Below are 16,938 nucleotides of genomic sequence, written 5' to 3' on the forward strand. Positions count from 1 at the left end.
AATGTTTGAGTCAGATTTTCTGATATATTCAAAATGTTATTTATTGATACCTTGAAAACTGCAACATGATATAGAATGACCTGGACATTTACTCTGCCAATTGGATTGCTAGTGTTATAGACTTCTTTGTAACATTCTGCACATATGTATCTAAGTAAATACACTTTCTTTCTTGCCTTTCCATCTTCTAGGAATAAATGTCATGAAAATGGTGATTACCTCGATTGTATAGAATCTCCAGCCTTTTCTAAAATTTATGTCCATTTTATCTTAGTTTCCAAGAGTGTCTGACAGATGTTCATGGATAATACCTTTGTGAATCTCCTCTGCTTTATTGATGTCTATTGCCTGTCTCATTGGTGCCTCTGCTGGTTAGGTCTACTGGGATGGTCCGCTGGGACAACACTTCTACCCTTGTGCGTTGTACATTCTACCAGCATTACAAGGCTGCTCATTTTTAAGGTTTCACAGATAACCTATGTTTCTTGGACTCATCAATGCACTAACATGTTAATGTACTCCTGGAACAAGAAGGAAACACATTCCACTCCTTTCATTTGTGTTCATTTGCCTTCTGTTCACTTAATATTCAATGTCACATTCTACTGTTAGTGATCTCCTTTAGAAGGAAATCAGATTTTAATATACCCAGCCTCATCTGCTATCCTGAACAGACATCATCATGTCCTGTGACCTTCCTCTCTCCTGGTACTTATCTGTACACATACCTCTATTTCTTCTAACATGCAAATTCCTTTTATCTTCCAGTGCATCATAGATTTTTAAATGTTTCTGAATTTTACTTAGGGTTCAGAAGATATCCTGACTACATTAATGAATATGTAATATACATATGCTTATCTATGTATGGATTCTTATGTCTACACACATCTCTTAGAAACAATGTGGACCTGAACAGGCCTAACTTTGGATGGAATCACAGTTCTCTGACACATCTGCTTCCCTCCCCTTACAGGTGACAACATGTGCCGAGTAAATAATGGGGGCTGTAGTACACTGTGCTTGGCCATTCCAGGAGGCCGAGTATGTGCATGTGCAGACAATCAACTTTTAGATGAAAATGGGACAACTTGCACATGTGAGTTTGTCTGTGTTTTTGTATTTGTTACACTTATTATTTATACATGTCTTTTTGAAGAACAGCAGCATATGAAACCAAAGGAAAAATACAAACTTTGAATGACAAATTTAGATAATCATTTAGGTAAAATTCTTTTTAGACTACAAGTAATTAACTGAATTAATTTATTTATAAAAGATGAATAATAATGAAGTTTTCCAGAGTATTTGTCACTGCTGCATAATAGTTTGGTAAAATATATATGATACAGAAGAAAATATTTCATAAAATAGTTAGGGACCTCACCATTAGGAGTTAGACAAATGTGTAGTTGTTGGTTATATAGGTGACAGTTGATGCACACTGTAGACCTTAAACCTTAAATAGTTAATAAACTCAGTTATCTATCTTTGTTGTGAAGAGAAAATAAGGAGGCAAAAAAGAGACTTAGGGAAATCCTAGACTTTAGCAAAATAGTGAATTAATTGGATTGATTGACCTTGATTAAAGGCACTTTATTAACTTTTACTCGCCGTCCTCAGTTTATCACATCTTGTTATTCTAACGTGGCCCTTTTGAAATTTGTTCTCTCTATACATAGCAAGTCCCTTACCGCAATAATAGGAGCACTGCTGTATATGCATTGGGTACTATATCAATGTTTCTGGAATGATTTGATCTTGTTGCATGTCACTCGTGATTCCAGAGAACCAGTAGGATGTATGTATATAGAAAGAGACTTATTATGTGGAATTGGCTCATGCAGTTATGGAGATTGACAATTCCCAATATCTGCAGTCAGCAACTCGGAAACTGAGGAGCACCAGTGCTGTAGTTCCAGTCCAAATGCTGCTAGGCCGAAGACCCAAGAAGAGCCAGTGTTTCATTTGGAGTCTGAAGGCAGGAAAAAAGTCAGTGTCCCAATTTGAGGCAGTCAGGCAGGAAGAATCCCTCTTATGTGCAAGAAGGTAGGCCTTTTCATTCAATTCAGGCCTTCAACTGATTGGATGAGAACCACCCACATCTGAGAGGGTGATCTGCTTAATACAGTATACAGATTCCAATGTTAATCTCATCTAAAACACTCTGACAGACACGCCCAAAATGATATTTGATCAATGTCTGAGCATTTTATGGCCTACTCAAATTGACACATAAAATTAACTGTCTCAAATTGTTAAATAATACACAAGTAAATGGATTTTCCCATTAGTGATAATGATGGTCTCTGGGGAGGCAGAAGAATTAAGTATAATAAAGAAGACTTCAGCTTACCTAAAAGATTTTATTTCTTATGAAGAAGAGATAATGTGAATAGAGGATGTTTTAAGTTTTTATTAATTGATTTTGAGAGATAGAGGGCACAGGCATGAGTTGGGAGAGGCAGAGGGAGAGGGAGACAGAGAATCCAAGCAGACTCAGCTCTGAGCTCCATGAGGGGCTCGGTATCACAAACCGTGAGATCATGACCTGAGCTGAAATCAAGAGTCAGATGCTCAACCAACTGAGTCACCCAGGTGCCCCAAGGAATTTTTTTTAATGATTTAATATGTAGTAACATTTGAGAAATATATAGAAAAACTTACATGAAAAATCTATCCATAATGCCACTATTCAGCAATAAACTACTAAGACATTTTGATGTTGTTCCTTATATATCTCTGGAGGTTATTATTTTTTACTACTACTAAGAATAATTACAGGCAAAATTTATTGAATTCTTATAGAGGATGTGGCATTTTATAATAAATTTTCATGATTCACATTAGCTCTTACAATAATCATATAAGGAAGATACTTTTCCTACCTCATTTTTTTATTCAGAATGAGGACTTGAGAGTTAATAACTTTTCAAAATTCACATAATTAGTAAGCAGGACATTTGGAATTTACACCCCAAATTATTTTATTTTGGAGACGAAATTCTTAATTATGTTGCAGTGGTACAAATTTTGGATCATACCACAGTATAATTTATCTTGTGCTTTATTTTTACTTAATCAGAGCCTAAGTGTCTTATCATGTGACTACATATTCTTTGCTGACATTTTTTTTAAAGCTTTTATCCTCATTTTTCTACTTGTTGTTTGGTGTTACTTCTGATCTATTGTTATAGATTATTTGTGTGTTTCCTTACTGTTGATGATACCTTCTGTATTTTACCATATAATCCATGGTCAATTTGTTGCATCTTCTTTAGATCCTTTTTAAGCATTTGGAATAATAACACCAGCTTTAAATTCTTTTCTTTTGAATTTTAACTATTTGAGATGAGGACTTTTGCTTTCTTACTACTATTTTCTTTATCTTCCTCAATTTCATTTCTTATTATAATTTAGGATTTCTGATAAGACATATTATTTTGAATCATCAATCAGTAAGTCCTTTTGTAATAGGTTTTGACATTGACAGCTAGTTTATTGATAAATTTCATAATATTTTCTTTTTGACCTGAATCAGTGCTTCACTAGTTGTATTACTTAGTATTCAAACTTCAGCCCCTCATTGTTTAATTATTGATTTTCACTGATACGTAGGAGAAAGTATTTCATAGCTGCTTCTTTGAGTACAAAGATTGTATACTGTGGAGTTCTTGTGTTTTCTAAATGGGCCTCCTTTGCATTTATATTTGATTAACAATTCTGAGTATTAATTCTTGACCAGACAAAAATTTTCTTCAAAATTCTAGAAATATTATTTAATTTAATTTAATAGGTACTATTTAATTTATTCTGGGATAATATAGTTAAGAGCACAGATATGAATTTTACTTCTCTGGGTAAGCTTTTTTCATTATTTGTGGGATTTTTAAATTGCCTATAAGACAATGTCTGTAGAACATAATTATTTGAAGTATACTTTATTTGAATCATCAGGTAGTTTTCTTTCCTCTGTTCTGTGGTATTATTTTGTAAGTCATGTTTTGTTGTTATTTATTTATCATCAGAAAAGATCTATCGAGACCCATAGTTTGTCAACAGACAGGGATTAAGCATTCGTTTGAACAACATAAAGTCTGTCTAGTTGTCCACTAGGCTAAATCATATCTTAGTTATTGAGAGAATAGGTATAATTTATATGCAGATTTCTCAGTTCAATTTTTAGTGTCGACCACAGGTCATCTAAAATTATTTTTCTTGTATAAAATGAGATATTTTGCTACCTCAGCTGAATAAATCTGACACTTTGAACAGATGAAATATGTGTGTACACGCGTGCGCGCGCGCGCACACACACACACACACACACACAGTAACCTTTATGGACCTCTACCAAGTCTCATTCTGCCCTTGGTCTGTGCCCAGATTTTCTCTCAAGGATGGAAGGTAACAGTGCAAATATCTCCTGCTTTGATAAGCACAGACTTCACAATCAGGACTGCAGGAACAAATGGCTCTCTCTTTATCTAAAGATAGGCTTGGGGTACCTGGGTGGCTCAGTCGGTTAAGCCTCTGACTCATGGTTTCAGCTCAAGTCATGATCTTACAGTTTGTGAGATGGAGCTCTGTGTTGGGCTTGGCGCACACAGTGCAGAGAGTGCTTGGGGTTCTCTCTCTCTCTCTCTCTCTCTCTCTCTCTCTGTATCTCTCTCTGCCCCTTCTTCCACTCTCAAAATAAATAAACATTTTAAAAAGACAGGTTTATTCCATTTTTAGTGAAATGCATTAGAGAAGCTTTTGGCTAAATATTTAAATCCACTCCTATTGGTCTTGCAAAAAATTCAAAATTCCCTTAAGATAGTGTCAGTCAAACTATCAAGAGACTGAGTTTTCAGGGATCCTGAGTTTTTATCCTTCATCTTAACTTTAATAGTGCAAAGTTGGACAGAGGGTGTATATATCAGATACTAATATCTAGATGGCTTTTTAAGCTTGAAATGTTCTAATTAGTTCTTTAATTTTAATTGTGTGAATCATAATTATCTGGGTCATTGGCTTCCAAATTATCTTTTCTATTTTTTTTTTCATTCTATGCCCCACTAAAAACTTAGGGCTTCCTTTTGAGTTGGCACATCTATACCTATATCATTATTGAAATGGAAAAAGTACTAACCCTTGGAAATCTCTGTGTAAGTAAAAATTGTGGGACTTTGGCTTGTAAGGAAACACTATACACAATATTGGTCACACAATTATGTTAGGAAATTTGTTATCATGACTGGACATATGTGATTACACATAAGATGAAAGATAGGAACATTTCTGTGACTATTGGTGTCTCTCTAATCTCTACAATTCAGGGGCACCTGGATGACTCGGTCAGTTAAGCATCTGACTTCGGCTCAAGTCATGATCTCATGGTTCGTGGGTTTGAGCCCTGCGAGGGCTCTGTGCTGACAGCTAGCGGAGAGCCTGGAGCCTGCTTCAGATTCTGTATTTCCCTCTCGCTCTGACCCTCCCCAGCTCATGCTCTCTCTCTCTCTCTGTCTCAGAAATAAATAAAAAACATTAAAAAAATTTAATCTCTATAATTCATTGATGATATAACTCCACTGTAATAAAAGGGTATAAGAAAGAAGATTATTTTATCTATACTTGTTAGACTAAATATTAAATCAACAAAACCATGCAAGTTGCTCTTTGGCAATTTGTTGTCGCATTTGACTGTTTAAAACTCTACTATGTCTCTAATGTGGCATGCAACTTGCCTAGATTTCTTTAAATGTATTAGGAAATAAATCCTACAATAACCCATTTCTCACACAGAACTCAGTGTGTTTATATAAATTATTCCAGTTCTCATTCATTTAGTGGCCAAAGTTTTTAAAGGATATACTGGCCTTAGTTTTCAGATGAGGAAATTCAAGTGCAAAAGAAGTACAAATAGAGTTCATGGTTGCAGAGCATGGTATAAAACAATCTGAGTGTGTGACTAACGTCCTCTGAGCTTCTAATCTATATCAGGCTAGATTACAGTTTTGTGAACTGATCTCAACTGGATTAACTCTGTAATCTGAGTTAACAAAATACATATTGCAGCCATTGAGATATGATTGTTCTGGTTCCAGTCATCCTCATTGAATTGACATCAAATGAACAAAAGCCCATTGGCACTCGGTCAGGCCAGAATTAAACACCAATGGGTGTTTCTCAGTGAATTTGGAGCATAAGCCTATGCCTGCCAGAAGAGGCATTCACCCAGCAGAAAACTATTGGCATGCTACATGATTGATTAAGGATGAATTCTAATACCATGCCTGGAAAGAATCACGAATGAGAGTAGGCTGGACTCTTTGTGAATCTTGTGTGGCATGGGCAAATCCTATCACAGTTAGAAATAATGCCTGGTGCAGCATAGAAACCTGGACCCGACGGCCCTGAAGAAACATAAGTAAAGCCAGTTGATCAGTTATCAAGTGAGGTGTTTGTTTTTTTTTTTTTAATTTATTTGATGCCTTTGTGGGGGAAAAACCACTACATACAAACTTAATAAATGAGAACATGAATAAGCCCAAGAAAGTAAGCTCCTGGAAAAAAAAAAAAAAAGATAGTAAATATTTTTTTTTTCCGATAGCAGGATATTTTTGCCTAGAGTAATAAGACAGAAATTCTTTCAATTTTTCTTTAGTGGCCTGAAAGAAAATACAGAATTTTCCAGTGTGCTTTACTCCTAAGAGAGCAACTTTAACATATTGATCATCCAAGGGTAGCATCGCACAATTATATGTCGATGGTACTCTGTGACCTTCTTTACCTTGTGGAACACCAGATATATTCCTCTGTCAAAAACAGTGCTCCACTATGGCTAAGCCATTTATCTGTTCAGCTGTGACAAGCCTTATGTTCTAGGATATATGCAATCTAATGTGTAGTAAAAAGTTTAAGGCAGTAAAAAGTTTAGAAGCCCCATCCAGATGAATATTTATGGCCTTCTGTGCATAGGAACTCACAGAAGATTATGTACCACTTAGGTTGGCTGCTCAGAAGACCACTCTATCTAATGAAAGGTCATCCTGCTATGATCTAAAGGAGAAAATTCAAAACCCATAGCAGCATTATTTGCACTGCCTTCGTATATAGGCAAGCTTATATAAAGGCATCAAAAACACTACAACTTCAAGTTTTCTCTTAGGTTCTTTTGTCTCCCTTCTCATATAAAGGGATAGTTAGAAATTCTCTCAAAATACAAAAGCAAATTGTTAAATAAATATGTTGTATTGTGAGATATATAGGGACAATAGGAAAACTTTATTCTTTGTAATGGGACTCGTGCTTTTATGACTAAGTTATTATAATTTTGATACAGTTAACAACAAAACATTAGTTGACAGAAAAGACAATATTACCTTAGATATATTGTCAGACTGGGATTGGAAAGAAGAAAAATGAAGTTAGAAACATAGATACTTATTCACTAAACCAAGGTTAGGAGCATATATATTAAGTTCAACTGCTGAGCTGAAATGATTCCAAATTAATATAAAATAAACCAGTTTATTAGTAGGGTGTCTCTCTTTACTTCCTTATACTCTGGACATTTATTCCAGCCATCCCCAGGTTTTACTGGGGAGTACTTCTAGAGTGCATATTTTCCTTTGTACTGTATGGAAGGGTCATGCAGAGAGCTTCTAATTTCAGTGTTCTAACAGTAGATATCATAGGATGTATGAGATCTTTTAGTTTCTTGCCAGGAATGTTATGATTTGGGTAATTTTAATTTTAATCCTCGTTAAATTAAAGGATTATTTATTCACATGTCAGTTTTCTGGTGAGCTCTTGCAGTAATATTTTTGTAAGAAGTGACCCTAGGGGTAGAATTACAGATTTTGCATCAATTTTCAAATTTACGTTGCAAAGCACAGCTCTAAAGCAAAGCTTGCATTTCTAGCTCATGTTAATATGCTGAAAATAATGCATGTTTCTGCCCACACACAAGCGCTATATAGGTTCAGTCACATTAAACATCAGAAAAGGGTGACATTCATAGCGATTTTCCTATATCCTCACTGTTTTTTTGGGGGTGTGGGGAGCTTTATTACTCCCTCTTTCTGTTTATCTACATATAGATCTTTTTCTCTTCAATTACATTCACTTCATCCATGATCTTGAGTGATGGTAGAAGATTATTAGCTTTTTGGAGCCACTTGAAGGGAAATTGTTTTCCTGAAGTATTTTTACAATCCCCAGAGATAGAATTTCTCTTTATAATAAGGCTGTGACATAGGATCATCAGTCTCTGCTAATTCCAGTAACTTAGACAGCAAGTATTTTTTTTAACATCTACTGTATGCCTGGTTTTATTCTAGGTTAATACCTCTGTTCTGTATGTGACATGGTTCTTCCTACACTCAAGAATTTCAAATGGAAACATTAGATGTATAAAAATTAATTATAAAATGGCTTCTTTATAGAGGTTTTTGCAAGGTTACAGACTACTAATCTTATTTTTTCTCGATGCTCTTGGCTCTCTCATGTGATGCCAAATGCACTTGTTTCATCGTCTCATTGATTCTCACAAAAGTAGTTGGATTGTGTAGCCATCAGTTGGAGTGCTATGATATATGACTTTGCCACCCAATTCCACAGAGTTAGGTCAATGCTGGGAAAAAAAGATCATGATTTTGAATGTCTAAGCTGCCATCTTATCCAGATTATCACCTGTCACATTAAATGTTTTTCTTTTTTTTAATTTTTTAAAAGTTTATGTTTGTGAAAGAGCAAGTGAGAGAGGAAGGGGGGGGGAGAGATCGTGAGTGGGAGAGGGACAGAGAAAGAGACACACACAGAATCTGAAACACGCTGCAGGCTCTGAGCTGTCAGCACAGAGCCCAACAAGGGCTTGAACTACAAGCAGTGAGATCATGACCTGAGCCGAAGTCATTCACTCAACCAACTGAGCCACCCAGGCACCTTTAAATGTGGTTTTTTTTTGTTTTTGTTTTTGTTTTTTAATATTTTTATCTATTTCTAGGATAGAGAGAGACAGCGTGAACAGGGGAGGGTCAGAGAGAGAGGGAGTCACAGACTGAAACAGGCTCCAGGCTCTGAGCTGGCAGTCAGCACAGAGCCCGACGCGGGGCTCGAACCCACAAACCGCGAGATCATGACCTAAGCGAAAGTCAGACTCTCAACCGACTAAGCCACCCAGGCGCCCCACCTTTAAATGTTTTCTTGATGGTGGGCATTGTTAGCTAAAAAAATAACCTGTGTTCTATCATTACAAATCTTACCATACCCAATCGATAGCATTCATAACATGATTTCTGTGTGACAAAGAAACTACTGGCCTGTAACTACTGGTTACATCTGGAAGACTTCGGTTAGGACTAGAAAAAACTAATGTCACATCCAGAATTTTTTTTTTTAATATTTACTATTATGTCATCAATTCTGTAGGCTCTGAGATTTTCACCCTTGGCAAGCTAACATGTGAACCTGTCAAAGCTTCGTAGATTCTGACAGAAGGCCCACAACTCCTGGATCAGACAGAGAAGATTCTATTAGTCCTGTCACAGCAGGCAGCATGAGTTTCCTGTTCGTATTCTTCTCCTTGTCCCGTCCACTCTCAAACCATTCGGGAGCAGTGCAAAGGCAGGTCTATGCGGAGGCTACACACAATGTGAATTTGTATCCACACTGAAGAACCCTAAACTTGACTCCGCTAAAAAAAAATCTGCCCAAACTCTGCCCCTAAGAGAGATACTATCTTTACTATTTTGGCCAAGAAAAAAACATGTTCTCTGCTCTAGAAGGTGGCATTATCTCTGCCTTCCAAGGCTGTTAGCTATATAAACATCTTTGAAAAAAATCCAGAATAAAAGCTGACACGAGAAGTCCAGAAATGCCATGGAGAAATGCCTCTCATTCAACAAATGATAGGGCCTGCAAGAGGACTTGCAGATACACTTTAAAATGTCAAGGATATGTGTGTATATTTCATTATATCTGTTCTTCTAGTTATAAGCAATGCCTAACTGCTATTACAAAAGATAATGATATACAGTAATGATATTGATGTAGAGCAATAATAGCAGTAAATATAAAAAGATGAAATTATCTCAGGAGGTTGGCTCTATTGGTTTTCAAATAGTTGTTCTCAACCTCTCATGAAAAATGGAAATAAAACTTTGGTCATTGTCATCATGTATTTTTGAAAAGTGTCTCCTTTTTATTTACAAATATCCTTTAAAAATAGCCAGGTACCAACCACACATATTTGAAACCATGTTTAAAATAAGTTTGGAAATTTTGCCTATTTTCATTCATTCCACAATGATTTACATATCACTTGAAAAACATTTGAACTCTAACCAGGCTTAAAGACCTTATCTCTAAATTGATTATGTTAAAGAATATTTAGTTTAAAAATAGTAATTTGGGGGAGGGTAGTTTGTCTTTCCCTAGACATCTTGCTCTTCTTTAATATAGATGTAATTGTATAGAAGCAGCTATAATTTAACCTGTCTATAGGGATATCCTTGGTCATTTCTTAAAACTCTCAGTTGTGTTTGTTTGATCGAATAACCATGTGAAAGCCCAAATTATTAAATTGGTGTGATTTTATTATAAAAATGAAGGTTTCTGGGGTTTTCTAGTCTTCAAGCTATGAAAAAAAAAATTGATGTGATATATCAGAGAAGCCAACTATAGAGAAATTACAGAAAATCTTAAAGCTGAACTTAAGTTTGGGATGAAGCTGATTGCATCCCAAATGAGATTTCTTGTTTGACTGGATTTTTTTTAACTGAGAGATTGTTGACCAGGCTTAATCATTATAGAATAGATTTTAATCAAACTACTCTTCATTAAATGCCCAGTTCTAAGCTAGGCTTAGATGTAGTCAAAGAAAAACAATATGCTACCCTCAAAGATCTCAGGGTCATTTGAGCAAACTTGAGACTCAAAATAAGGAAAATTTGCATGTTATCATTGATTGATTCTAGAGACTTTGAGAGGAGAGTTCTACTGCAGAAAAGGCCAGACATCCCAATGCACTTCCACTTTGCCTTGGTTACTTACTACCCTCACAACCAGGTGCTGCTCTAACAAGGCTTCCTGGGGTTCAATGGGAGAACAAGTGATTTGCACTCTTTGATTTTATATTGTTGTCATTTCCTATTTGGAACTTGTTCTGTATAGATGACAACTTACTTTTTTTTTTTTTCTTTCAAGTGACTTTATAGAAATGACCTCATTAGAGAAATTCCTGCTTCGGCATTTTGTTATTGAAAAGGATCAGAATTAAAAAGGGAGATAAAATTACTCTCAGTCCCTGCATACAGTGTCTGCTTGTCTGAGTGGGGATAGAAGAAACACTGGTTTAACTTTGTTGGAATTGAATATTTCATTCACTGTACTGATTAGATTTCACACTTAAGGCCTTGACCAGAAATTTAATGGGCAGTTTTTCTTTTCCAGCCACAGGAAACTTCATGCCTTGTGCCTCACTGCATAACTCTCTGAAGCAGATTCTCCACAGTTAAGGTTCAAGAGTCATATTCCCTCTTCCATTCCTTAGAGTAGGGAAAATGCAAGGATTAAGGGAGTACTAACACCAAATGTTCTGGAAATGCCATATATGTTTTCCCAACATCCCATAGTATTGGCATGTATTAGGTTTCGTGACCATTCATCAGTTCAAATGAGTTGTCCAAAGTAAAGTTTAAAGCCATCAGATGGAAAGATTGGCTTTTATTTCCTAGCAATAATCCAGCTTTTGATAATTAAAATCCTTTTTAGGTCCATGAAACATAAACTGTTTAACCATTTGCTACATATTCCTGTCGCTTTGTAGACTCTATTGAATCCATTCAAAGAGAACAATAACAATAACAATAATAATAATAATAATAATAACACTTTTTGTTAATTTTTTTTAATGTTTGTGTTTGGAAGAGAAATGTGATGGGGGGAAGGCGAGGAGGAGAGACAGAGAGAGAGGGAGACTCAGAATCCAAAGCAGGCTCCGGGCTCTGAGCTGTCAGTATAGAACCCGACACCGGGCTCTAACCCACAGTGATATGCTGACCTGAGCCAAAATCTGACACCCAACCGACTGAATCACCCAGGCTCCCCTAACACTTAGAACTTGTGAATAAATCCCAATTAACTGAATTCCTAACATTTGATTAGAGAACATGGAGTATATAGAGAAAATACTGCTTTGAATCTGCATGTATAGTGAGATAATTTTGATTAACTTAATACTTCCGTGAACATCTAACCAGACCTGAGTTTTTCCAATCACTTCCATGCCACCGAATAAGTTTGATGATCACTGCTGTGCTATTGCCTTGTCTTTTCACTTTGATTAATTTGGGGGCACTTGTCTGTAAAATTAACATAGTAAAACTTTTTGCCGCACCTACCCTATCAAGGGTCGTGATGATAATTGAGATTATGAATGAATCCCCTTTAAAAAGTAAAACTACAAACTAAACATGAGTATGAGGTGGTATTATGTTATTATTGTTGTTATTTATTGGTGACAGTTGCTTAAAATAATTCCTTAAAATTCTTAGTAATTATTTTGTGGAAAATTCATTTTTTCTCATTTCTAGAGATGATTGTCATTGCAATGTTAAGATGTCTATATTTTCAATAAAATAAAATGACTCAATATTGTTAAAATGAAGTTTATATTGTAATGAACTGAACAGAGCTAGTATTGTTCATTAGCCTTTGATCTTTTTTTTTTTTTTTAACTCTAGTTAATCCTGGAGAAGTACTGCCTCACATATGCAAAGCTGGAGAGTTCCGCTGTAAAAACAGACACTGTATCCAAGCTCGCTGGAAATGTGATGGTGATGATGACTGTCTAGACGGAAGTGATGAAGATTCAGTAAATTGCTGTATGTTCTCCTTCAAGTAATATTTATTACATTTTCCTGAGTCTTTGAGCACGTGAACTATCAAAGCAGTTTGTGAAAAATCTAAAAATATCTTTGATAAAAAATTGAACTCAGGTTTTTGTTTTGTTTTGTTTTTTCCCCTAGTCATCCTTTTGTACAGCGTAGACTTTAGATCTGTCTTCTTACATGGTTTTACAGCACTGTTTTTCTCAACCTTTTCCATCTTTAATGTTGTAATTTTAACCAAAAAGGACTCCAGAAGTCCTTTCTTTCCCTGTTTTGTACTGCCAGTGCCACCACACCATTGTTAGAAGGTTGCTTTAGGAGATCCTTTTGGATCTCTGAATTCAAAGATGTGGAAAATCAATTTAAACTCCCTCAAGTCAGAATTACTCATGCAGAAGGTCACGATCCACTCCATTGCCCTTTGGCATCGGAGCCTTGAAGAAGATCCAAGGACACAGACATGGTTTTGGAACGTGTCATTACCTAACTTCACTGGCTCAGTACATAGTAGGAGACACATATGGGGCACTCAGATAGAAATTCAAGATCTGATTTTCTCCCCTTTGGCTCCTATTTAGCTGCTTATCATTTCCCACAGTAGGAATAATTTCATGTTTCCAGTTAGGATAAGGAATTGTCCCACCTATGTGGAAAGAAAACACTTCAAGAAACACGTTAAATAATGTTTTGACAGTATATTTGATTAGAGTCCTACTGGAGTGGCTCTGAGATTTATAAAATCTTTTTACAGGGAGAAAGGTATGTGATGGGTATATGTATCTTTAGTCTTTTAATTCGACCTAGATAAATTATTTTAAAAAGAAAATTATTTTCCTTTTTAATCCTTTTAATATCACCTGATGATATTTTCCAGGGTAAAATGGCTGAACTAATTGAACTAATAGTCCATTTGCTTTTCTTTCTTTTTCCTCTGTTTTTCTAATCAAGACTGTAAAAATAAATTTTTAAAGATCCTTTGTTAAGAATTGACAGAATTGCTCCCTCTCTCTCTGACCCTCCCCTGCTCATGCTGTCTCTCTCTCTCTCTCTCTCTCTCTCTCTCTCCTAGAAATAAATAAAACATTTTAAAAAAGGGTGTGTGTGTGTGTGCCTGGGTGGCTTAGTGGGTTAAGCGTCTGACTTTCGCTTAGGCTATGATCTCGAGGTTCGTGGGTTCGAGCCCCGTGTCCGGCTCTGTGCTGACTGCCAGCTCAGAGCCTGGAGCCTGTTTCAGTCTGTGACTCCCTCTCTCTCTGACCCTCCCCTGCTCTTGCTGTCTGTCTCTCTCTCTCTCTCTCTCCTAGAAATAAATAAAACATTAAAAAAAAAAAAGAATTGACAGAATTGGTCTGGACATCTATATAATGAAACTATCTGCATTTGGGGACAAACTCCAAGAATATGAGCTTTTAAAAAATATTTCCAGTTATGTGCAAATACATAATACAGAAATTGTAATTAATACATGAATGCTACTTTTCCTTAATTTTCGAACATGGACTCTGATTTCAACATTATGTGCTTTATATTTTCAACCTTATGAATATCTATATTATAATGTGTGAATCCATAAATAACATATTACATACTAAATTGATACAAGTATATAAAAACTTCAAAGTGGGAGGAGCATTTCATCTAAGGAGAAAGTGTTTTTTCTCTACTTTTAGACACAAATGATGTAGTATTTATTGATTAAATTGATTGCCTCATTCCTTCTGACTCACAGTGTTTATTCATGGCTTTAGTGAATGTTCCCTGTGTATCAGCTTCCAGTGTAGTCAGAAAGCACCTGTACAGAGCACAAGTATTTCATCACGATATTCACGAGGTAGTCCTTTAGTTTCATGCTTCCCTCTGCATGACCGTTCTTTTCACCAAATCACAAAGAAACTCATTTCCTTTATGAGCATATGGGGCATTGCATTTGTACTCTTAATTGTAGTGTTAAAATTCCTGGTCAGGATTTTTTCCTTGATTATTTTCATAACCTTACAAACCACTACCCAAGCCTACAATATGGGCTTTTTCTGCAGTGATTTATTTCACATATAGTCCATATTTAAGTAATTGTTTTTTCATCTTTAACACCTGTCAATCCTCACTGGATAATAGGCTCCTATCCTCGATTAACTCAGCAAGTGCCCTGATATTATTCCTACCACCCTTGCTCCCTTAATTAAAGCCTGCTTTCCATACTGCTTCCTGAGTTACCAGTATCTGTAGAATGAAAGCTAATCTCATTATTTCAGTAAATCCATAACCAACAAAAAGTCCACTGAGTCACATATAAAGTGCTTCATGTTATGACTCATGTTTACATTTTCAGCCTTACATGCCTATCATGAATACACTTACCTTCTTTGTTATTATCAAGGTGGACTACAAGGAGATCTCTTAAAAAATGTCCTTCTGTTTCTCTCCTCTCTTCTGCAATCCATGGTAAATCACCATAGTTTACCATTACCTTTATAGGGAAGTCTTTTGTGAACATCAAAAAATCTTCTTTATGTAGCCCAGGTGGAGTTAAACATTTCATGTGTATTTCTTTATCATGATAGGTACCAAAATGTATTGCAATTATATGCTTATTTATCTTGGTGCATCTAAGAGGTGAATATCTTTATGAGGAGATGCATTATGTGGTAGCATCTCTGTAATCTCAGAGTCTAACACAGCACCTCGCACATGGAGAATGGTCTCTAAACAAATGGGGCAATGGAGAACTACACATCTCTGGCCATCTTCCAGTGAGATGGTATCTTTTCTAAACGTGCAGCAATTCAGACCAGCAGTATGATCCTGAGATTCCATGGTTAATATTCCAGCACTGTGTAATTCATTTCAGAGGATTTATATTTTAAATACTCCTAAAGTTTGACTTTGAATTCTGTTGTCAATCCACTTTCTATCATTTAGTTTCTCAATTCCAAATCACAGGGCTATGAGTTGTATGTATGCCTCCTTTTTGAACTCTGATTTATATCATTGATGAAACCTACAAAAGTCCTTGATCAAGCTTCACTGGAGAATTTTTGCATAATCTTGGTACTTTAAAATGTTGACCCTCTAACATACTGAATGACTTTCATTCTCATGAGCCCCTATTCTTGCTCAACTCCCTGAAGTGAGTAGAATATGTTAATATGCCAGGAAACATAAGGCTTTTCCCCCTATTTTTTTCACTATGCATGAATAAAAACTTTCTAAAAAAGTGATAAAACACTTTCTCACCTAAGCTACTTTAAAGAAACAGTGTTTTGTAGAAACTGGCTGGAAAGGCGTACATTTGCTATGCAACAGCATGATAAAATCGCTGTTTTTCAAATCCTAAGTAAAACTAATACCAAAATTTATTTTTATCATACAGAAGTGCAACTATTGGGCACAAGGAAAATTACTTCAAAAAGAATGTGAAGTGGTGAAACAAATACTGAGGAGCATGCAATTCGGTTAGGAGTTCAGCCTCCAGGATGCAGGAAAAAGAATCACAGAAGGTTAACTTTAAGATGGCCTCCTGCTGTGCTTAGATATTGGAAGTTTAATCCTTAGCTGTGCACAGCTTCCCATATGAGGATTGGCCTTGTCTTCAGTATATTTTGCAGATGCATGTTTATATTTTGTACTACGGATAAAAACTCATGATGGTCATTTTTGTTATTAAAATTATGCAGGATCTCATATTTAGTGTCAACTTCAAGTCACAAGTGATGCATTTTTTTTCCTTCCAGTCCTAAGAAACATTGAACAAAACATAACAAACTTAGGCTTAGTTAATATTTCAAAAAGTACTGAATGGGTGTGTGGCTTAAGAAAATGTATGTTTAATATATAATTGAATTATTTGATACATATTTGTTATGTTTCCTGTTAAAATTTGAGGTATTTTAAATGTTCTTGGTAAAAATTCTGAAATTGAGCCACTTGTGATAAGGGATGGGAAACAAAGTTAGTGATATAGTTGATTTTAGTGAAGACATGAAAAAATTAATATATTTCCTTTTATGTAAATTAATATATTTCCTTTTATGTGAGATTTAATTTGGTGTCTTCTATAAAA

General features: G+C 35.6%; 1 protein-coding gene across 1 annotated transcript in view; it reads left to right on the forward strand.

The window, feature by feature from the left end:
• LOC120221669 (low-density lipoprotein receptor-related protein 1B-like) overlaps positions 1–16,938 on the forward strand; it is a 165,958-nt gene that overhangs the window by 74,568 nt on the left and 74,452 nt on the right. The window contains exons 9-10 of the mRNA XM_039219187.1: positions 977–1,099; positions 12,732–12,872. Of these exons, the coding sequence (XP_039075118.1) occupies positions 977–1,099; positions 12,732–12,872 (264 nt within the window). The remainder of the gene's footprint in view (positions 1–976; positions 1,100–12,731; positions 12,873–16,938) is intronic.

This window comes from Hyaena hyaena, unplaced genomic scaffold, assembly GCF_003009895.1.
Source record: "Hyaena hyaena isolate Hyena2069 unplaced genomic scaffold, ASM300989v1 scaffold_800, whole genome shotgun sequence".
Taxonomy (NCBI): domain Eukaryota; kingdom Metazoa; phylum Chordata; class Mammalia; order Carnivora; family Hyaenidae; genus Hyaena; species Hyaena hyaena.